Source organism: Natrix helvetica (assembly GCF_964273705.1).
Source record: "Natrix helvetica genome assembly, chromosome: 3".
NCBI lineage: Eukaryota > Metazoa > Chordata > Lepidosauria > Squamata > Natricidae > Natrix > Natrix helvetica.
The window spans coordinates 112942127-112965362 of NC_138549.1; the positions used below are offsets into that span (position 1 = coordinate 112942127).

General features: G+C 38.4%; 1 protein-coding gene across 2 annotated transcripts in view; it reads left to right on the forward strand.

Annotated features, from left to right (window-relative positions):
* Positions 1-23172, forward strand: part of SPATA6 (spermatogenesis associated 6) — a 45101-nt gene extending 21929 nt beyond the window's left edge. For both annotated transcript variants that reach the window (XM_081946112.1, XM_081946113.1), the window contains exons 7-13: positions 2999-3274; positions 4233-4311; positions 7357-7394; positions 8543-8724; positions 16732-16831; positions 17960-18078; positions 22606-23172. In XM_081946112.1, the coding sequence (XP_081802238.1) occupies positions 2999-3274; positions 4233-4311; positions 7357-7394; positions 8543-8724; positions 16732-16831; positions 17960-18078; positions 22606-22783 (972 nt within the window). In that variant the 3' untranslated portion in view covers positions 22784-23172. The remainder of the gene's footprint in view (positions 1-2998; positions 3275-4232; positions 4312-7356; positions 7395-8542; positions 8725-16731; positions 16832-17959; positions 18079-22605) is intronic.
* Positions 23173-23236: the final 64 nt, after the last annotated feature.

Below are 23236 nucleotides of genomic sequence, written 5' to 3' on the forward strand. Positions count from 1 at the left end.
GGATACGCCCGATGATAGGGGGCGGAGCTGGTGGAGGGCTTATTGTTCCGAAAGGCCTGCCTCCTGTAAGAGCCAGGACCTTTACGATCAGGCTTTTTGGTGACTGATGGCATCACTTTCTTTTTGTCCTTGTTTTCCACAAGGACTGGATCAAGGACCTCACCAAACAGCTTGTCCCCTTTAAAGGGGGCAGTAACAAGCTTCCATTTGGAGCGCATATCCACATTCCAGTGCCTAAGCCACAGGAGGCGTCTGGAAGTAACATTAGACGCTAGGGCACGCGAGGCAAACTTAGCAGCATTCAGAGTGGCATCAGCAGTGTACTCTGTGGCTGCCATGATTTTATTGATATCCTGCCTGACTTTAACGTCCTTGGCAGGTATCTTCCTCAACAACTGCCTCAGCCACAGGAGAGCCGCCCTGGAGAAAAAGGAGGCTGAAGCGGAGGACTTAATGGCCCATGCAGCTGCCTGATGGGTCTTGTGACAAGCAGTTTCGGTTCTCTTGTCCTCAGCCTTGAGCCCCTCCAACAGGTCAGGAGGGAGCACAGAAGAGGAGGTAAGAGCCGCTACAGGGGGATCGATAGGAGGGAGCTTGAGCAGCTCCTCCAGGCTGGCATCCACCGTATATAGCTTCTTGTCATGGCTGCTGGGGGTAGCCATGGTAGCTGGCTGCGCCCACTGTCTTTGAACTAAATTGAGGAACATCTTGGGTACAGGAACTATTTCCTGGACCGAAATGGGTTCCTCAAAGAGATCCCCAGATAGATCATCAGGGTCTACAACCACCTGAGCTGGGGGGGTGGACCCCATGTGAGTTGAGATCTTAGCCTTATCTAAAATGGTTTTGAAATTATCCAAATTAAATAAGCCTGAAAAGGCCGGCTTTTTGGCGGGGCTTGCCTCATCCCCAGAGAATTCAGCTTCCTGCCTAGGAAGAAATTCCTCTTCTTCCTCCCAGTCTGACTCATCGGAGGCCACTGAAGAATGCAGGGACGGAGGTGGAAGGCTAGGAGTCATCTCTCTGGAATCCTCCTGGGATTGCAAATGGTGGGTCTTGCGAGTGCGCTTGCCACCTTTTCGCATGCCTGCCTCAATGCCCTGGGAAATGGCCCTGTTAATTATTTCCTGCATTTCAGTGGCTAGGTTAGGCCGTTGGTCCTCAATGGGGCGAACCCTTTGAGTGGGCCCGGGGATCGGCTGTTGAGGGACTAAGGGCCCCATTGGAGCTGGTCCCTCATCCATATCAGAGGGACAGGCAAAGAGATCAGCCTGATCAGCCATGGAATGGCCTGGAGAAGTTGCCATGGCCAAGGAATCCCCTTCCTCTTCACTATCAGAAATGGGGCCTCCCTGGGCTGGAGGAATTTCCCTGGAGGGCTCCCCAGGAGACACCGAAAGGGAAGATTGGGCCTGCTGTTGGGCTTTGGAAACCTGTTTTTCTAAGGCCTTCTGTCGCCTTAATGCATCTTTGTCTAGGCCTGAGCCCTGCTTGGGGCCATGCCTGGAGTAAGGCTTACTCCCTCTAATGGCCTCCCTGGCAGCTTTCCCGGCCTGTCTTACAGGGGCTCTGGAAGAGACACCCTCAGAAGTCTCAGGGGCCTGATCTGCCATGGTAACAATCACTGGTTGGGGCAGTAGGGGGATGGGAAAACCACCACTCACCACCTCCAGAAAGCCCACCGCAGCACGATGCTCCTGAGGAGACAGAGAAACTGCAAGGCCTGAAGTAGCTTGGAATTTCTTAGGCGCGAGCAGAATTCGCTCCCAGCGCCTGCAGGAGAGTAAAGGAGGCGACCCAGCAGGCCACGATCCCACGCCGCTATCACTTGCTTGGATTGGGGCCCAGGTCGCCGGTCACACCGGGCAAGTCTGACTCCACACGGCTCCTGCAAAGAGCCAGGCACCAGGCAGCTGCGGCAAAAAACTTTTAAAAGTAAAGCCGGAAGATTGCGCAATCCAAAATGGCGGCCGGAACTCACCGGAGCTTTTGCGCGCCAAATTTAAAGAGGGAAGAAGCCAAAATGGCTGCCCTGGAAGCCCACGCAGCAATTTGACTTGCTAGAAGCACAAATTGCAACGGAGGGCTTCCAGTGGGAATCGGCCCCCAGTAGGGGTGCCCCAACAGCGCTGGCGTCGGCACTCCGACCCACGCGCTTCCCCCAACAGCTGCCTGTGGCTTCTAGGAGCCAGAGCAAAGCCCCGGACTCCAGGAGAGCCGAAAGGGTGAGAAAAACCCAATTAAAAAGGGAAAAAAACAAACTTAAATTTAAACTCACCAGCCTGCTCTAAAAATCCTTAAATATGCTGTTTTAAAAAATTATTCTTCCTCTGGAGAGTCCAAGGAATCAATCTTAGAACTGGAGAAATCTTAAAGCGCGTCTACTGGGCTAGCTGAATTGAAAAAATCTGAGGAGAGTCGGCACCAGAGGCGTGGCTTAAAGCCACCACCAGTTTTGGCCATGAAATCAGCTGTTTGTCAGAAAAGAATTGCCTGCCACTCTTCTTGGGTGCCACTCTTCATTTTTCAACTAGTTGAGGTAGATTTGCTGTTCTTTAAGACCATGGAAAATGGGTTTTACAACGTAAGGATCAATTCAGATATAGGATTGCTGAGACAATAAGTGTTAAACAGCAGAAAAACATGGTGGGTTAAAGAAAGAAAAATTGGCTTTCTTTCATTTAGAAGCTAAGATAATAACTTATTAAACTGGTTGATGTTTGTGAAACAATTGGAAACTGTCTAGTAAGAGTCTAGTAAAAAAAGAGTTATCCTAATAAAGTTATTGCCTCTTGGGATTTTTCCCCCTTGTCTCCCCTTTTTTTAATCGTTTGAGTAGGATTGTTTGAGGTCTAAACGTAAGGAAAATATATGATCTCAGAATTATTCATTAATTATGGAGATATCAAGCAAGATAATTATTGGTTATGATATGTTCAATGGTGAGACCAAATACTTTGAAGCTTTTTAGTCTTAATAATTTCTTCCTTTAATTCAGGATAATTTAGATGGGCTGTTTCATTCATCTACAGAAGGAATGCGACAGATCAAATCTTCAAAGAAGAACACAGCTTCACCTGAGAGAAACAGGCACTGTTTAGCAACAAAAAGTTATGAGCAACCCACAATAGCATCTCTTTCTCGATCTCCTTCTCCTTATACAAAAAGACGTATGTGTGGGCTTCTGCAAATCAGTCAACGCCTGGCTCACTTGGACCTAGGGCCTTTTGATTTCAGGAAAGAAACAGACAGACCTCCATTTGTAATTCGCCGTGTATGTATCCTCTAATGGCAACAGTTTAAGCATAGACCAAATCTTGCTCTTCCACTTATTTTAGAAAGCTTTTAATTAATTTTACTCTTTTGTGACAACTAGTTCTTTCCTGGTCTAGAGGAAAGATTAAGTAATGTTAAAGTTCTTTACCTGACCTCAAAAAAATTAAGCAGGATCAGATCTAGTTAGTACATGAGGGGGAGCTCATCAGAAATTCTAGGGGTTTAGGTTAGAGTGAGATATTAGAAAAACATCTTGAACAAAAGCAGCTTGATATTCCCCACCACCATATTTGCAGAGTACTGTAAATGAGTGCCATAGTGCACTCATGGCTCCCAGCCTTAGGTTGCAACATGATTGCATTGCTTTTGATGTGTATAAGACAGTAAGCAGACTCTTGAGTATGGGCAAATGTGTGGTTTTATAAAGATATAAAACGGATAGCCTTATCTCTTTCCAGCTGGAAAGCACCATTGCAGTCATGCGATTTTCACATGTATTTATCAAATTTATATGCTGCCTATATCACTATCTAAATGACTGCACAGCCTACAGATAAAATCCATAAAACTATATGAAAAGACAGTTAAAAGCCAAAGTTAAAACCGAAGTTAATAAGGCAGAGTGAGTGCCTTCAAGCTACCAACTACCCCAAGATTCCATACCACTCTTGGTTCCCTTTACCAGTTGGCACATCCAGGTCTTGATGCTTTTCTGGGAGGCCAGAAGAGCATTCACTCTGAGGGCAAGATGTTCCATAGGGCAGAGACAATAGCAGAGAAGACTCTCCTCCTAGTCCATGCCAATTGAAATTCTTTTAGTGACTCGGTTGTTAACACATCCTCCCTTCCTGACACTTAGTGACAGCTTTGCTTAGTGGTGCAATTGCCGGATCCAATGAGGATCATTAAAAGTGTACTACCTATAATAAGTAGTTTTAATAATTATTTAATTTTAGGTTGAAGAGTTGACTCCCTCACCTGATGTTCATACTTGGTGTCGTTCTAAGGACAATAACAAAGAAGGAGCAGCCTATGGCAAGTATTTTGTTAGCATTTCAAAGATGCATGCAGTTATAGGTTTAAAACCTATTTTAGTGGCCTTCATTATGTTTTTGCTTTTGTCTCGTTCATTGACATTTCTGGTTCAGGAGCAAAGTATTTGATTTCTTACATTTTCACTGACATAACATGTTTTAAAGAATACTGCAATTTAAGTGTTTTATAAAACTGCTAGCGCAATTCCCTTTAATTGGCAGCAATTTCTTATTAGAAATTTTAAAAGTCACTACATTCAGTTTCTTACTGTGGGAATATTGTGATCTGTGTCACCCAGTTGATATAAAAAACATAGCTCTGTTGTCTTACAAAATAAACTTACACTACTTTTAGGAAGTTCGATCAGTATATTACCTCTTGTTTCCCATTCATATTTCATGGATTATGTGTTTCTATTGCTTCTAGTAATTCCTGTTATCTGTTCAGGGAAAGCTATATTTTTGCATAGAGTTTTCTTATAGCTTTTGCCTCTTTACTTGCCAACTTTGCAGTTCAACTATTATGTGTCCTAGAAGTTCGTTTGTTTGTTTCTCTTGCTATTAGGATGCATAGTTTTTAGCAATCAATATATGATTCTGGTTGTAAAACCTTCAGGAGTTTGAGAAGAGAGGATGCTTTCATTATAGCTAGTCCTCAGGATAAAACATAATTTTTAAAAATGAACTGTTTGTTTGACAGTCAGGCCTTTTCATATTATCCACATCCTGTATAGTGTTTTAGACTTTGATGTATACTAAGCCAATTCCACTTTAGCTGCACAGATAACCCAGTCCCCCCCCCCCCCCCATTATTTTTGGAGATGTGGAAGCTGGCTGACATTTCTTTCCATGTTGCAGTGGTATAGGAGAGAGGAGGATATGTCCCGGTTCTTTGTTTGCATAATCACAAAAGAGATTGAATGTAAATCACAGCTTTTAAGTGATATCTAATATGGAAAAAGCATGAATATGAAAAAAGCACTAAATTTCTTTCAATAATTTGATTTTGTTCATATATGTTATAGTATAAAATTGATTGTCTCATTTTATAAAGTAAGATAGAAATAGTTGCTTTGCCAATTGTGCCATGTTCAATAATGTTAAAAGATTACCACAAACCAATACATTTAAATAAAAGCTTTGTGGTTAGATTTTAAAACACTTATTGGGTACATTCTACTTCTATAGGATCTGGTATTTTGCTCAAGAGTTGGATGGGTGGATGGATGGATAGATACAAAGATAATCAAGCTACTTCTGATTATTAGAACTAGATCTGAATTGCTTTCATGCTGATATGTCTTGTGGGACTACCCACTTCTGAGGAACTGGGTATTGGAAATGATATAATTCAAGGGTAACAGTTCCTGAATGGGCTGCAACTAGACGCTGTTTTGGAAATCAGGAGGTGAGATAAGGGCAGGACTTGGATGCCTCAAGAGACCTTGCATGCAGAAAAGTGATAATAAAAATGTTAGCAAGGAAGAAGATCTTTAGCTAAAAAAATTGGAACAGAAAGAAAGTAGATGACTTATCAATCTTCCAGTTGAGGAATAGAGCTGCTGACCACTATATAGGAAAGCATTATTCAAAAAGGAAAAAAAATCCAATCTTGAAGATAAGCCTTCTAAAGAAACAAAATTCAGAATCAAAATATTGAAAGGTAAAACTGAATACCAAAATGCACATTCATACACCGTATAACAGAATACATGCTAGGATCTTACTTGTAGTTGATCTCTATAAGACAGCGGTTTTCAGCTGTGTCATGAATGAAATGCTAGCTGGAATAAAATTGTAGCTTAATTATTTATTTCAAAGATCCTGGTTTTCAGTAGTAGAATAATTTACACTGGTGACTATTTATTAAGGGTATGGCATACAATGTCAGGAGAATCTACAAATGCTACACTCAACACAGACCTCTCAGCCTAAATTGCCAGTTCATTCTGTTCAGTACTTATGTGCCTATCCTTAGTACACCCCAGGGAGGGAACTACATTATACTGGCTGATTAGTGGTGCTCAGGTTGCTGGCTCTTCTGAGCTCCTTTGCCGATCTCACTTACCTCGCCTTGTGTTGCGTTGGCTCATGTCTGGCCAGGTCAAGCACTGTCACTCCGCACTCACAAACACAGCTAGGTTTTTCATCTACTTGCAATATTGCATGCTTCCGAAGTGCTGGGTGGGCATGAACCAGGGAATGAGCAGTGGGAACTCACTCTGTCTCATGGAGCTGAGCTCGAACCGCTGGAGTGCAGACCATTTCTGGTTGGCAGCTCCCGTGTCATTAAGCCACTGTGCCACTGCGTCCCCACACTTGTGATTGTTCAAATTGAGAGTGCTGCCTTGTTTGTGTCCTGATAATTGCAGAGCTGTATTGTTCCTGATCCTGCCTGGCAGCATGCAAGAAATCTGTGCAGGAGGTGTGAGAGCTGAAGAAGGATTAGGAATAGGAATTGAAATTGGCAAGCAAAACTATATTGTGCTTCTTTCTGGATTCTCCTCCTACTGAAACTGAGTATACCCCTTGCCTATTCCTAGTTCCTCTTCAGTTCTCATACCTGGGTCCCATACATATCAAAAGACAATTTTGAGCAGCCTCCTCTCAGATGTTGGAATGGGAAGGCATGTTCAGATGACTATAGTTTAGTGGGATGCGGGGAAGTCTCTGAAATCTCCCTATGTGCATTATGATGGTAGCCTGTTTTAAGAGTAGAAGTCCAAAAAGAAAAAGAGGGATTTTATTGAGAAAAATATTTCAGACATACTGTCTTGGAGCCAGAGGCTCTTGTATTGATTTGAATAATTATGTCAAAATATAAATTCTCTTTATCTAAATACTAGTTTAAGTGCTTTATTACAATTAACATTGTGGTATTCCAGCAAACTAGTGTTCTCAGTCATTATTTAAAGGTTTAAATGATTGTACTTTTTCAAAGTACTTTGTGTATTATTAAAAAATGATTTTATATCTGAATATTCTAATACTACTATCATTGTAAATAAAAATGCTTTAATTTTATTAACTTTTTTTTCTTTTTAAGATCCCAGCCTTCTTGGCAGTTACAGACCCAAAAATAAAGTGAGTACAGAAACAGAATACTTCATTAACTACAATTTAATCTCTTATTACTTTTTTATTTCCTGAACAAAATTGTCATTGAATTGTCAGTGAGTAGTTTATATGTTAAGAGTTAAGATATGAAAATTTCACAAACTTAGAGGACATTTTTTATTTCTTGATTGAACATCTGATATACTCAAAGCTATCAAAAAAAAAGTAGAATATAAGATTTGGAACTTGGAAATCATAGCCAACCCCCCTACTTAATTGAAGAATCTTTTACTGCAGGGCTGTCAAACTCCCAGCCCACAGGCCGGATCCGTCAGGCGCTAGCTACGCCCACGCCTGGTTTAGCAAAATGGGGCAAAAAAGTCCTGATAGTCATGTGACGCTGCCGTGACGACATCCCTGCTTTACTTTATCATTCCCAGCAGGTGGACTCAAGTCTTTGTTTAGAAACCACTACTCTCTTCTGAAATAATTCATTATTGAGTAGCTTCATATCTTTATGAATATTTTTCTTATGCTCAATTAAACTCTACTTCATAATAATTAAAACCCATTGTTTGTTTCATGTCACCTGGAGAGAAACGTACTTAGAGCTTCCAACCACACTTCAAGTATTTCTTCCAGGCTCTTTATGATCTTGACACTCTATGGCTGTGCTCAAGTTTGCAGAGCCATTCTAGAAACACAGTTCCTCAAACTAGACAAAATATCAGACCAGTGCAGATCTGTTTTATACATACTGTTGCCCAGTTCAGTCCTTCCCATACTTGGTGCTTTTGATTTTTTTCTACTCAAATGTAGTATCTTACATTTGTCCTTGTGAAATTCATCTTGCTAGTTTTTGCCCACTTATTTCCTGTTGCCTAAAACAAGGAAATATATTCAAATTTTTGTATAAAACAAATTTAACACCTCTCACATAAATATCAGAAATTTAAAATCTGTGGTAGTAATATCAAATTACATGACTTGACAAAAAAAATAGCATTGGCAATGGAAAGGATTGAATTTTCATTTCTGCCTTCACAGTCATTCTAATATATGATGAAATGTATTTGTTACATTAACAGTGAACTATGAGATCTAACCAAGACATTAAATGTATTATATCTTCTACAAATATCATTTGGGGGTTTTGTGTGTGTGTTTCTAAACAGATTATTGGATCGCATCATGAGAAATATTTTGATTATTTTCCCGATGCCTATGAGGAGCACTTCATCACAAAAATGAGCAGTAGGCAGGTTTATTCAAATCGTCTGTTAATGCATTCAGCACCTGCATCATTGCCGAAATTTTTTTCAACTCCTATGTTAGATCGCTCATCTCTTAGAGAAAGGTAATGACACATATTTTTGGAAAATTTAAAATAGCATGCTGTCTCCAGGTTTATTCTGAATGTTTAAGTTGGTATGTACTTTAATCAGGGTCTTACTTTTTAAGAATATTGGCCATTGTTTAAAATCTGATATGGCAATCAGTAAAAAGTTAAGTTTGAATTGTACCTAGTATTATTCCAATACAGCAGTGCATAAATCAACATTGGTATTTAATCATCATTAATTTATCAGTAAAAAATAGATAAATTCCTTATTAGCAATGTCTACTATTAGACTATGGAGCACCTGATAATAACAGTCTGCATAGGTCAGCCACTGTCAAGTCCAAATGCCTTTTATTCAAATATATCCCTCAATCTCCTACAATTTGATACCATTTAAGATAGGAGTTCTCATATTGTGGGTTGCAGTTCTGTTGTTGCTAACAAATTTGATGGTGGACATTAAGCGAGTAGGAGGGGGGAAGGACTTTCTGAGGAAAGCCAGAGCTTTGATAAACTACTTCCACTTTACGTGGACAAGCCAGCTGTCTTTCTGTATTCTCTGAATGATTATTTGGTTGTCACAGTAGCAGCCTCTATCCGGAGTAAACCTAGGCTTCATGATCTCTTGATTCTGCTGCTCTACATTCCACTTGCAAGTCCCACCAATTGCCACCATCTTTTTTTCTGCTCCACCAATCAGCGGAGCAGCAGCTAAGAGCCTCAAATTCTGATGATTACAATAGAGACAGAAAAGAATTAAAAGAGAATTTGGGTTTTATGGATTTTATTCTACAATGGTAGATCTCACAACATCAGGGATGCCAAAGACAATTCATAGCCGAGAGCCTTTAAGTGATGGAAACAACAGCCTTTGGATCAGTGGTAGGTTCTGGATCCCATTGCAACTGGTACGGTTGCATCAGGGCCCGGCGTCCACCACATGAACCCATGCAGCATGCATGCACACATGCGCAGCGCACACATACATCTTTATCTCTTGCAACGCTTCCGCAATGCTCCAACTGCTCGGCGGAGCGTCGTGCAGGCTCTGTGTGCTCTGTGCGCGGAAGCGCAGAAGAGTGGTACACCCGTACTGGGGCATACCACCACTGTTTTGGATGCTGTTCCATTAGTGGGAGAAAGAAGGAGAAGGCAGTTGGTGGAAAAAGAAGATGGTAACAGAGGAGGTGATAAGCAAAATGGAGAGCAGCACACTGGAAAGTTCTCAGAAATCCAAAGTCTACCGTGGACAAGGCATGCTACTAGGAAAACCAAAACAATCAGTTGGAGAATAAAAGAGACAATCAGGTTTTCCAAGCAGGGCTTGGAACTTGGACATGGTACTGACCGACCTGGTGACTTATACACAGAGTAATCTAGTAATTTATTTATCATTTAAACAAATAAGACAAATTCATGTATTACTTAAGGGATCGTGGAGCACAAAGTTTGAGGGGCCCCACCTTAAGAAGTACTGAGCTATCCTGATCCACATGGAATAAACTGAAATAGCAGAAGCTGAAGTTTCATTTCAGTGTTATTTCAAGATTCATTTGTCTCTTAATGCAGTACCAAACTATTTTTGTAAACACAGGATTAATTCATTATATTTTAGGATGATGAATTCTGCAATCTGATCTTAGTGTGCCAGATTTTCCGTATTGTAGCAAATTATGACAATACTGCCTTTTAACTACTCTGATGGTCCTGGGTCATTCACACAATGCATAGAGTATTTCCAGCAATAATGCATAAGATATCTATTTTTTCTCTCTAATCCCAAATGGATTGAGAGACAAGGAAGACTGCAAATCACATACTGTCTGACATGAAATTAAGTTCATGAGTTATTTCCAGTTTAGGAGAAATTGGAAATGTCTTTGCTGATGGATGCAAACCCATTTGAAAATTAGAGTAATTCTTTATGGATGGGAGTAAGGAGAAAATTCATACGTTGACATTTTCTTCATCCTTTTTCCATTTTGCATTTCCCTGATCACTAAATTGGTACTAAAAATTAATATTACAATATTATTTATTCATTTGTTTTAATGTATATAATTGTGCTTTAGATACATTGTATGTTCTTATTTTTCTTCATTGTGCAATTTGGTGTTGACAGATTGCTGTCACATGGCTACAAGGGCAGACTGTGATTTATTTGGCTTTCAAATCCATTCTTCAATATTCCTTTCTACTCTTTGTGATCTACCAGTATCTTTTCTTTCTTTTCTTAGGTTCAGAGGCTTGAGAACCCTGTGTTTTTCAAAGTTTTTCGATTCTTTTTTTCTTAGTTGCTTTTTCATTGTTTTGTTCCTTTTATTTTTATGTTTTTGTGTTCAGGTCAGTGACATGGTGATCATTTCTTCTCTAAAGGATTCGAGGTCATGTCCAACTTGTTATTCAGGGTTTGAGAAAGGGCTGGTTTTTTTTTAAATGCAAAGTTTGTTCAGCCTTACAAAATAATGTATCATTTTATACCTCCTTGTTCTGGCTGCAAGATATTAACACTTGTCATTTGTGAATATCACATCCTTTCAATGAAGCCTTCACTTCATTACTAGAGTCGGGTGAAGCTTGACAAGCAGGAGTGGTAGATAAACTGAGAAAAGTCTTCAGAGGGTTTGTAACTGGCTTGGCTCCAAGTGCCCTGCTGCTCTTGCTACTACCTAGCTACTTTTCTACTCTGATGATGGAAGGGATCAGAAGCTTGCCCAGTAGCTACATTTGTGTAAAATTTTACAAGAAATCTTAATGAAGGAAAACATCTTCTGTTCTGCCCCCCCCCCCCCTTCCTTCCATGCCAACACAGACTCACGCTGAGCCAAAGCTCCTTCACAGGATTTATTGCACAGACAGACAGACAGATCCTTGGCAGCAATCCACCACGACTAGACTCTCAGAACCCTCTGGCACGGAGATGCAATAGCAGCTTTCCAGCCTGCCACGCTCATAAGACGGAACTTCCCCAATAGTTCCTGCGTTGACTTCTGCAAAGGGCGTATGCACAATCAGTCCTTTTATAGACTGGAGAGGAGTCTACTTATCAGCAGCTGAGAGCAATTACCTCCAGTAACTGCTCACTTGCTCCTTACGCCGGTGAGCGCGTCGGTAATGAGCATCTAATAACTCACTGCTGATGTCTGACTCACTGTCCCGTGACTCCTCCCCACTGCTCCAAGGCATGTCAGCAGGAGCCCCCTTCCTTTGGCTTTCACCACTGCTCCATGCCTCAGGCGCCTCCTGGTGGCCGACCAGATTCTCTGATCCCTGCTCGGAGTCAGAACCCTGCCCAGGGTCCTCCACAACCTCCAGAGCCGACTCATAGGAACCCTCGCTGTCGGAGTCTGGTGGCAGCTCCAACAGCTCCTGCTGGGCCACAACAATCTTCTATAGTCACCTTCCTTCAGGGGTATCTCCCAATAAGGTGAACTTTCTGAGCTCAAGCTGGTAATCATCCATATATTTGTGAAAACCCTTAGTTGTTTTAAAAAGAAAGTTATATTCAAAATACTCCAAGATATTTATCCGAACAGACATAATTATCTTATTTGAAATCACTGTTTAATCTGGTAGCCTCCATTTATATAATACCTCAAAACATTAAGCACATTTTCACACACACACACACACTCCAAGGCAATTCAAAGAAATTAAAAGGAGGAAGAAAAGGGGAGGGGAGAAAATTCTAAAGATACAGCTGAAGGTACAATCTATGAAAATGTATATAGTATAATTTTTTACATAAATGAAAAATTGCAAGTTGCCATACATCTTTTCCATAGAAACAAGGACTAATATCATGCTTCCAAATATATTTGTACTTGCTTAACATTTAAAAAAAAATCAAATGAGTTGTTACCGTTTAGTGAAGGTAAGGAGCTCAAAGGGTTGAGTGATGGCCTGGCTTTTAGAAGATAGTGGATCAATTGATTGCTACTGAAAAGTGGTTGTAAGGCATAGAACAATTAAGCTGTAATCTCATTTTCTTTATTCTCTAGTATCTTGGGGCACTTGCATTTAGTTTATTGAAGTTAGCTATTCACCTTGTTGTTTATTGGTATTTTCTGGATAAATAGCTGATGGTGAGACATGCTGCTCAAAATACTTAGGACTTCCCAGTATAAGTCTTGCTACAGTTGATCATTATAATCGATCATTATAAATTGCTCTTTTTAATGTAAACTGTTGTTGCCATAGTAGGTAGCCAACTAGGCAAGAAAGATTTTAGGGAAAACACAATCCTTTATTCTCCACCTGCCAACTTACTCACTTAAAAGAGAAAAAAATGGACAAGGCAATCTTTCCCTCACAGTGGCAAAGAAAAACTGCTCTTAAGCATAAGAAAATGGCTTGCTTCTCCTGTTAGAGGCACCTATAAAAAAATCTTTTTTCACTTATGTTTTCTCACTAAAAGGGTTATCTTCAGCAGAAAATGACAGTTTTTAAATATAAAAATGATTTGATAACAATATTTTTGTTACGTATATATTTATACACAATGCAGTAATAATTTCAGCTATGCTTTAGACCAGTGTTTCTCAAACTTGGTGACTTTAAGTCCTGTGGACTTCAACTCCCAGAATCCCCCAGCCAGCATAGCTGGCTGGGGAATTCTGGGAGTTGAAGTCCACAGGACTTGAAGTCGCCAAGTTTGAGAAACACTGCTTTAGACTAATTCATAGATCATTTCTCAACATATAGTTCAACTACTCATGGTAAACTCCCATAACCCCCAGCTGCTTTTTGTTAGCACCTTTACATTACGTGAAGTCTTTTTTGGGTGCAGAAATGTGAGCCCTGTTGAGTTCAGTGGAACTTACAATTGTGTGTAGCATTGCTGTCTTAATGCGTTAAATTCAAGCTTGTTTCACTGTTGAGTTCTCAAAAATTCATTTTAGCTACTTCTGTCGTAGAGCAATTTCTTTTTAGCCATAGAGTAATTTCTTTTCACAAGACCCCACAATAGTTGCTTGCGCTGTAGACGTGCATGTGTTCCTGTATTATATTGATTTTTCCCCCTTGTGGTAGTTTGTCCTTGTATGTGAACTTTCTTTCTCTTCTCAGCACAAATCTTCTGCATTTGAAACTGATAAATGTATGGTTGAATTTGTGAAGTTTTTTTTGAAGGGGAAAGGAGTTAATAAAGAGCCACAGTGTTTTGCAGAATATATTTGTGATAATTTTGCTAATATAAAATAAAATATATTACGTTTTGTGCTAATAAGCAAGCAGGCATTTGTTTGAAATTCTCTGCTTTGTGCCTATGTATATAATAGTAGTACTGACTTGGGAATGAAATTCATTGAAATGAAGTGGAATTTACATATGAGTAAACAGGTATAAAACTGTGCTACATAATTTCCCATTTTCTATTTACAAATATAGAAGAGTTAAGTCTAGGCACATAAGTTTTCTTGATTTTTTTTCCAGTTTTTTGTACAAAGTATGCATTTAAATCTGCATCTTTTTTTAAAAAAAACTTTCCTACAAAAAGAATAAGTGTTTTAGCTACAGTATGTTATCAGATGCAATCATATTGTTGATTTATATCAATAGAGCAACCTTAAAATAAATTATGATCAGTCTTCCATTCATCTGGCTTATTCCAGGTGACAATGTCCTATATACAGTCCTTGTTTAGCAACCCAATTAGGATTGGCAATTTGTTAAATCAAGCAGTGATTCAAAATATCACAATTTTACTATCTTCAGCTTTTCACCACCAGCTTTCCATCACCACCATAACTGCTTAAACGTAGCAATCACTGAATGAGGAATGCATACAAAATGTTTTATAATGTATAGGAGTCAATAACAATTTAAACAGATATAAAATGTTTGACACCGTGACAGAAAAAATAGTTCTAGAGGCTTGTTTTGTCAAAGTAAAGTCAGAAAAATAATATATTCCAGCAGCACTAGAAGAAAATAGTGATCTCATAATCCTGTTTCTAAGATCTAGGCAGTGATAATCAACTCTTGTTAAGAGTCTTGGGAATATTTTTATTTATAATTTTAAAAATACTGTTTAAATATAAGCTTTAGGAAATGTTTCCTACAGTCTTTAATACTATAACAGATGAGTTGTTATAACATACAGGTTTTTTCTATGGTGTCTTGTGCATGGTATACATGCTACCATAATGATTTAAAGGGTTGCCTGGTTTTTCTAATTTCTAAAATTATGTATTTACAAAGTAACTGAAATTAACAGAGCAAGAGCAGAGCTCTATGTAAAAAATTCATTATCACTGATATAAATATTTTCATTAATATTATAAGTAAATATATTCATTTAAAGGAAAGTTATCTTAAATAATACCTAGTAATACTTGTTTCCCTTTGGAAGATTAATACAAAGTGATCAGTAAACATTTCTTAAGCTATAGCGCACACTAGTGGATTTTTCTGTCATTTCAGGAAAATAATAAACATTTTAGAAAAGGATTTTGTATCATATATTAGAAAATTAAGTGTGATCAAGTCATGTGCCTATCATAGAATTGCAGCATGTATAAAGTGGAAGGGATTATTGTAAGTCATCTGGTTAAACTTTATTGCAGGAGTCCTCTAAACCATCCGGATCCACACTAGTCTTAGCAGATTTATTTCACTGATAACCAGTTTTTAACGTCAGCAAACGTTGCCTAATATTCAATTTGCATTTCCCTTTTTTAAAAAAATTAATCCACTCATCCTTGTTCTGTCTTTGATTTAAAAAAAAAAAAAAACAGCTTCCCAATCCTGAATCAACTTTGATCTTTCTGTAGGTGCTTATATTTGTCACCATTGAATATCAACCAGTCAAACTAAATTTGAACTATGACCGTATTTTCTTAAGGTGTTGATCAATCCCACTAATATCATTACAGGGTTAATCAACACCAACACTAGCATTAGTTTAATTCCATCTTCTATGTGATCTGTAAAGCTGAATGGCTGGGGATTGCTCTTGGGAAATCTCATCAGTACACCCTTCCTGAAAAAATGGAAAATAAATTTTAAGCACTTTATGAATGCAACTGAGCCAGTTAAAAATCCACTAGATCTTAGTAACTTGCATTTATCTATTTTGGCCACAAGGTCCAGAGGAGACTAGAGATAGCCTTAAAGAAGGAATTCAGCAGCTGTTAGATATACAGCAACTTAGCCCTGGAAAGGAAGAGAGGTGAAAAAGAAACTCGATTGCCCTACCTTGATTCTCTTTCATATAAAGGCAGAGAGAAATTCTGTCAAGTTTTCAAGATATTGTTAATATACTCTGCATCAGTGGAGAATTTCAGTAGATCATGTGGAGTCTGTTTCCTGATCTGGCCTTGACACTAAGATACAATAATCCACTGTATTGGATGCTTCATCGAGGTCAAATAACAGTAGCTCCACAACATTTCCTGGTGTTATTAAACTAGGTACTTTATCATAAAAAAGGATAAGCTCAGCTGACATAGTTTATTATTGACAAATCCAAGATGACAACTGTTAATGATAGTATTCTTTTCTGAATGCTTGCATATAACTGGTCTGAATTTTCTTGGATCCTCCTGCTTTCCCTTTTTGGATATTACGGCAATTGCTCATCTCTGCTCTTCTGGTATATTAACTAACTTATTTTCATTGCTATCTGATACTGTTCTGATACTATAGTGGCAAAGATGGGAGTGAGTGTAACCCACCTGTGGTATGCTTTGCAGCTGTAAAATATTATATTGACTATATGCTACATATTACCAAAATTAAAAATGTCCAGTGTTCTCTTTCTACAATGGCCAAATATGTGCATTTATAAAGTGCAATTGCACTCTCCTGTTTGTAATCCTCTCCAATTGATACTAAGAGACATAACCTCTTTCTTCTAAAAATAATATTTGGCCATTGTAACAAATAGCTATTTATAGCTTTATCTTTCTGCATTTATAAAAGCAAAAATAATGAGTTGTACTCAATATGTTAATCCATGCTTATAATTTAAAATCTTCATATAAAGTGTCCTAACTCGTTATCTTTATTTTTGAATTTTAGGTATTATACAGGTTGGAGCACACCAATAAATGGGGACGAGATTCATAAACGAGTGAAAAATATTTTAAGAACGCACAGTGCAAGGCAAAAGCTAACATTTGTAAGTCTGAAAATCAATTGGCATCTCTTTCCCTTCCTCAGGTTTTAAGCAACATTAACCATTTCATGTAATTGCCAAGCCTTCAGCTATAGCAAACAGAGGTTCACTATTCAGCTTGCTAGTTCCTTCAGGCATTACAGTTTCCGCTCTCTGGATGCTAAGAGCATACCCATAACTTCTAAGAAATGGCCGGATGAAACATTTTTTCAGGAAATATCTTCCCCTTTCCAAAGCACCATTCAATATTACATGGAATGGAAGGGCAATAGGAGAATAAAGAATGCAGTTCTGTCTTCTAATTCAGTTTAAATTACTATGTAAGTATGCAATTTGTTCATTGGTATGGGTAAATAATGTAGGGGATGGAGCATATTCTCTTGCTTTGTGCCAAATTTTAGAGAAAAAGGAAGCACATTTAAAGAAAAAGGAAATGTATCTACAGTATTACAAATTTAGTTTGTCCAAATACCAACATAGTGGCATGTTTAGAATTGGTGGGTGAATCTCATTCTTAGGCAGCTGGATATTCCTCTGTTGTCAGCTACAAGATCCTCCTCCTCCTCCTCAATTTATATAGAAGCCATGAATAAGAGGCTTAAAGTATATCCACCTTAGGAACTGGAAGACATTCATATTTGGAAAGGTGAAGATAATTCCATTGCTGAGATTTGTGCAACCTTATCCTCTCAATATTTCTTTGTTATAGTAACTTGGGAAGAATCTTGTTTTCTGTGGAAGGGGAGGTTGTCAAGAAATTGATAATGAGGCACACAGTAAGGGATTCTACTTTTTTTCAGCTTTTTGATTAGGACTAAATAGAAATAGTTCATTTTCTATGAATTATTCACAAGTGCCTTTCACTTCTAGTTTGGCATCTAGGGAAAAGTTGTCTTTATAGATGTCTGATATAGAATAATAAATAGCTTCTAATTATTAAAAATATATGATGTAGGTTTTAATGTCCACACATATTACTAGCCTTAAAGAAATCCCATAAAAGTCAATGTTACTCCCTATATTGCTGGGGGAAGGAGTCAACTTAAAAATAGCTTAAATACTTTTAAAAAAGTAATTAATATGTTTTGACTATCAGATGAAATTAATATTTTTTAATTCTTTATTTCTTAGGATGAGACTTCTTTGTCAAAGGAAGTGTCTGCTAAGACAAGAGACTCCACTAGGACAATTGATTTCAGAAAAAGAGATTTTTCACATACAGATTCTTTAAACAGTAATTTTCAGAACAGGTAAGCTCTCTTTCCATTATCATTCCCCTCTTCCCATTCCCTCCCCCCCCCCAGTTCTCAATCCAAACCCAGATTCTCTCTGAAATAACTTTAGACCTTATATGGTTAATATTATGTGCATACCACAGCTATTAGAACCTCTGTTGCTTTTAGTAGATGCAATTTTCTGCCTTTCTCCTTGTCTTTTGCTTCTTCCTGCATAACATTACTTTAATGGCATAATAGCCATTGCATCTTTGTAGCTTTCCATGTCAGTACTGGGATAACTAATAATGCCCAAAATTATGTCAGATGTGTTTTTGATGCAGGTCATCCTTATATTACTAAGTATTGTTTCTTTGTGCGTATAAATGAAAGCCACACTACTATGATGTAGGGCTCTTTACAGGGCATTGATGTCACTGGAAGAATAAACCCTTTACTGTTTCAGTGGGAACATATCAAACTATACTCACTCCGACTGTTAAGTCATTTAAACTAGCATCAGTTACATTGATTAACAGTAACATTCAGAATTTTAGGCTGGAGCTTTTCCAGTCGCCATTTTATACCAGGAATCGAACCAGGGATGATTTGTTTTTTCACATGCAAAGTTTGTACTTACCATTATATTAAAGTTTCTCCTTTTAACTGAGAACCTAACCCATACTTTGATATTACCAACCAGTCAGGTATTCTGAATTTTTCTGTAATCCATATATGTATATTCTGATGGAGTCAATGTGGGAGATGCAACACATTAATAAAGAATTTGCAACTCTTACAGATAGAACATCATTGAGAATAATTGACTTTGAAATGTTAATATTCAAGTAAGGTCAGGGGCTGATGGCTTTGTCTCATCCTCTAGGCCAGTCAAGCGAGTTGGGAAATAAGGAGGCTCAAGGATATTCTGACAGTTTCAGGTCTGAAGATGTCCTTATAAATAGCATGCTAAAGTAGAGTTCAAAAGAGAAAGTAGTTTTGCTGACCAAATGTTCACACTAAAATAAATGATTGAAAACCTCTGGGATTTCCCAGTAGATATGTGGTGTTGAAATATTTAGTATGAAAGTGACTTTGAAAGGAACTTGTGAAACTCTAAAGGATATGGAACAAAACCATGTGACAGGTAGATGACAGGTATTTCTGAAAGTGGAGTCAGTGCCATTATCCTGCTCTTAATACAATTTCTGCTTGTAACCCCCAGATAAGCTTCACTTTAGCTTATCAGAGTACTTTTCAGTTAGGATAGCATTTTTCCAACATGGATGTAGATCTGTCCATTTCATTGTGGGATTCCTTGTGAGGAAGGGATGGCCAATGGCCCTGCATGAAAGTGAGTGCTGACCTTGTCAGTATGCTGATCTGAAACCAACAAAAATCACTGCCACTCTTTGGAAGTAAGTCTTAGGCTGTGTTGTGATGACTAGTTTTAAGTGAAGGAGCTTGAATTCGTTAGAAGCCGACTGAGTAATACGTTGGCAAATCCAGATTATTATGGATAGTTTGAAGTTGCTTGTTTCAAATGCAAGCCAAGAATGAAAATGTGAAAAACTCAGAATTGGCTGGTACAGATACGTTTAGGGTGTAATCAACCAACTGTTGTCTTGATTAATACCTGACTGGTAAAAGCTACTCTAAAAATGTGCTTCCTCTGAGTGAAGAGTGATCAAACCCTTTATATAAAAGGGAGGGACACAGAATGCTGTTTCTCTTTCTTTTAAGTCACACACGTGCTAATTTTACTTATTTTTGTCTTCCTTTCTTACACTTCAATACCATTTCCTATCTTGAAGTTTGTAAATAAAATGTATTTCAGTATAATGAAGTGATATAAAATGGAAAGAAAATGTTTAAAAATCCCTGCCTATAATATTTATATAAGAAAGACAAAGACACAGAACTTCAGTAGGTAACCTAACAGCAAGCACTTCACAGACGTTGTAGAGCAGAGTTTCCCAATCTTTCTTGCTTTGCAGAGTGGGTGGCCGGAAGGAGAGAGGGGATGGATCTGTGTAAGCGGCGTGCACATATGTGCAGCTCTATTTGCACAAATTGTGGGCACGTTCACCCATCGCTCGTGCAAGTGGGGATGCATGTGTACACGTGTTTGGCTGCCACCTCCACAGCCCAGTTCCTAAGAGCTCAGGTCCAATAGTGGGCCAAAGCCCAGCTGTTGGGCACCCCCGTTGTAGAGAGAGCATTTCAGGAGCAGGATCCGTAACCGAGGTTTCACTTATGAATAATTATAAGATTACATTCTGTTAATCATGCACAAGTCTCCTTGGTAGTTTTCCTGATCCCAAAATTAATCACGCAGGAGAAAACTATTAAAACACTGTCTATGGAGGTTCTCAGTCAAGATTGTCGCAGAAAGCGCTTTTTTTCCCAATGGCAACTGGATTTCCTTGATTTTTCTTGATGTTTCACTTCTCATTCAAGAAGCTTTTTCAGTTCTAACTAATTGGTAAGGAATGGAAGGGATTTATATTCTTTGCAATCAGTCAGTTGTTAACATTCTGAGGGTTGTTGGAATCAGCTGGGGGTTAACCTGTGTCCTCAGAATCACCTGAATTAGGGAAATCAGGAACATATTAAGATAGAAGACCAAAGCACCCAGACACAAACAAGGCAACATTGTATATGCAGTGCAGTGCAAAATTGTACATTGGGGAAATGAAACAACTATTATGCAAATGCATAGCACAGCATAGGAGAAACCAATACAACAGGGATAGAAATTCAGTAGTCATTCTGCATCTGAATGAAAAGAATAGTAAAGTTCACATTCTGGACAGAAAAGACCACTGGTTTGAAAAAGGAGTCAATGAGGCTATCTGTGTTAAAACTGAACACACCTCTTTCGAGGATGTGTGTGTAATGACAACAACTCCTGTTTACAATGCAGCCTTTCAGTGGTCCCAAGAAGGATCCACACACTTGTTTGCACTGATTCAAGTGACTCTGAGGACACAGATTAACTCCCATCTGGTTTCAATAACCTCAGAGTGCTTACTGCAAAGAATATAAATCCTTTCTATTCCCTATCTGTTAGTTAGAACTAAAGAGGCTTCTTGGATGAGAAGTGAAATGTCTTCAAGAAAAATGAAAAATGAAGGAAGCCCAGTTGTAGTTTGAAAAAAAGCACTTTGGGAGACTATCAAAACCGATCGGAATACAGTTCATTCACTAGGATTTGTGTTTAGAACATATTTATATTAATAGAATTAAGACTATTAAGTCTTATTAAGACTTATTAAGTCTTATTAAGACTATTAAGACTATTCAAAGTTCCTAAGAACAGATGCCTAAGAGCAACTAAAGTTTATCTAAAAAGTTACATGTTATTATGTGCATGTGCTATACCTTTGAAGTAGGCAAGGTCAAACACAGGCATAGCAAGGATTTCACTCCAAACCAGTGGTGAAATTCAATTTTTTTTACTACTGGTTCTGTGGGCGTGGCTTGGTGAGCGTGGCCTGGGAAAGATACTGCAAAATCCCTATTCCCTCCCCACTCTTGGGGGAAGGATATTGCAAAATCCTCATTCCCACCCGACTCTGGGGCCAGCGGAGGTGGTATTTCCAGTTCTCTGAACTACTCAAAATTTCCGCTATCGGTTCTCCAAAACCTGTCAGAACCTATTGAATTTCACCCCTGCCCAAAACTCTTTACTGCTGTAGGATAGAATAAGAATCTTGAAAGCCTGTCAGAGTTTCTCTCTGCCTCACCTTATACCAAACCAAAGCAAAGCAAGGTTATTTTGAGTTTCTTTCTCACGTGTCCTTCTTTCTCAGGACTGATTAATCTTTTCCCAAAGTCTCCCCTTAACCTACCTACCTCCTCTACTCCCAAGGCCAGGTCTACATTCCTTCAAGCTGCATCTCTTGAGTTTTGTATCTTCACAGTGAGGAGAGGAGAAGGAAGTACAACTCCTGTGAAAAATAGACTAACAGGGATGTGTTAAGGGGTCATCCAAAGGAGAACCAAAAAAGAAAAAAAAAGAATTTGCCTTTAGTAGCATGAAAGGTGCAAAGTATTGATACTTTTGGAGCTGCATTCCAGCAGGCTAGGGCTGTTTATATAAAAAATAAGCACGATGTAAGAAGGCTCCCATGTTATTTGAAGTGTGAAAGAAGTTGTGCAATGTGTAATCTTCAGGCCTAATCTGATACTGGAATGAGAAGCAGACTGATAAGCAGAAGCTCTAATCAGGTAGATTAAAATGCAGGTGCAGATAGAAAGTAATAACATCATACCCTATTCCTGGAAAGAGATCACCATCACTGCCTAGAGTTTTCCAGACAGGCAAGCAGCACGTTATATTTTAGCATTATGTGCCTTTTTCTAAATGGTATTTCATATAAGCAAATATTTGCCATAGACATTAATCTTAGTTTATGAGTAATTAACACACAATGCAAATTATATAGAGTGTAATAAATAAATGTTAAATGCCTGTTACTCTTTCTGAATTTTGAAAAGTAATGATTTGCTTTATTTTCATTTATTTATTTTGGTCTGGGTGCTTGTGGGCTTTGCCAGTTCATTCAGCCAGCCAAACGTCATGGTTCCTTTGGATAATGATGAATATTGGACCAGTCAAGTTTCGGAATATAAAAACAAGCCCCACAGAGCCGTCTTTGAAGAAAGCCTGGAAAAAATCTATCGAGACATGTATAGAAAAGCTTCCAGTTCACTTTCAAAGAATAAATCAAACTAAATTCCTAATAAGTGCTATAGAAGAAAATGAACAGTGTATAAGATCAGTATTTTTTAATTACGAAGACTATTATTCGTCTAATGACTGTATTCTATTTTTTAACGGAACTGTTTTTACATAAGTATGTGAAATTTTTGAGGCTGGGATTTTCAATGCAAAAATAAAATCTGGAGGATTTTTATTACGATGTAGTGTTATGAATTTATAGGCATGCCAGCAGTTTTAGTTTCTCATTCTCAAGCATCAAGTTTTCAATTAAGGAAAATCGAAGTCATTTGTCCATGATTTTGCACTTGCACTATGCGCAAATATATGAGGTCTTTCCCTGTTGCTTCTGGAATTGTATTTCTAACACTGTTGCTGAAATACATCATCATCATCATCATTTATCTCCGTCTCTGAGTCATGTCATTGTATTTGTGCTTCATGTCTGTGAGTGGTGACAAGAAGAAG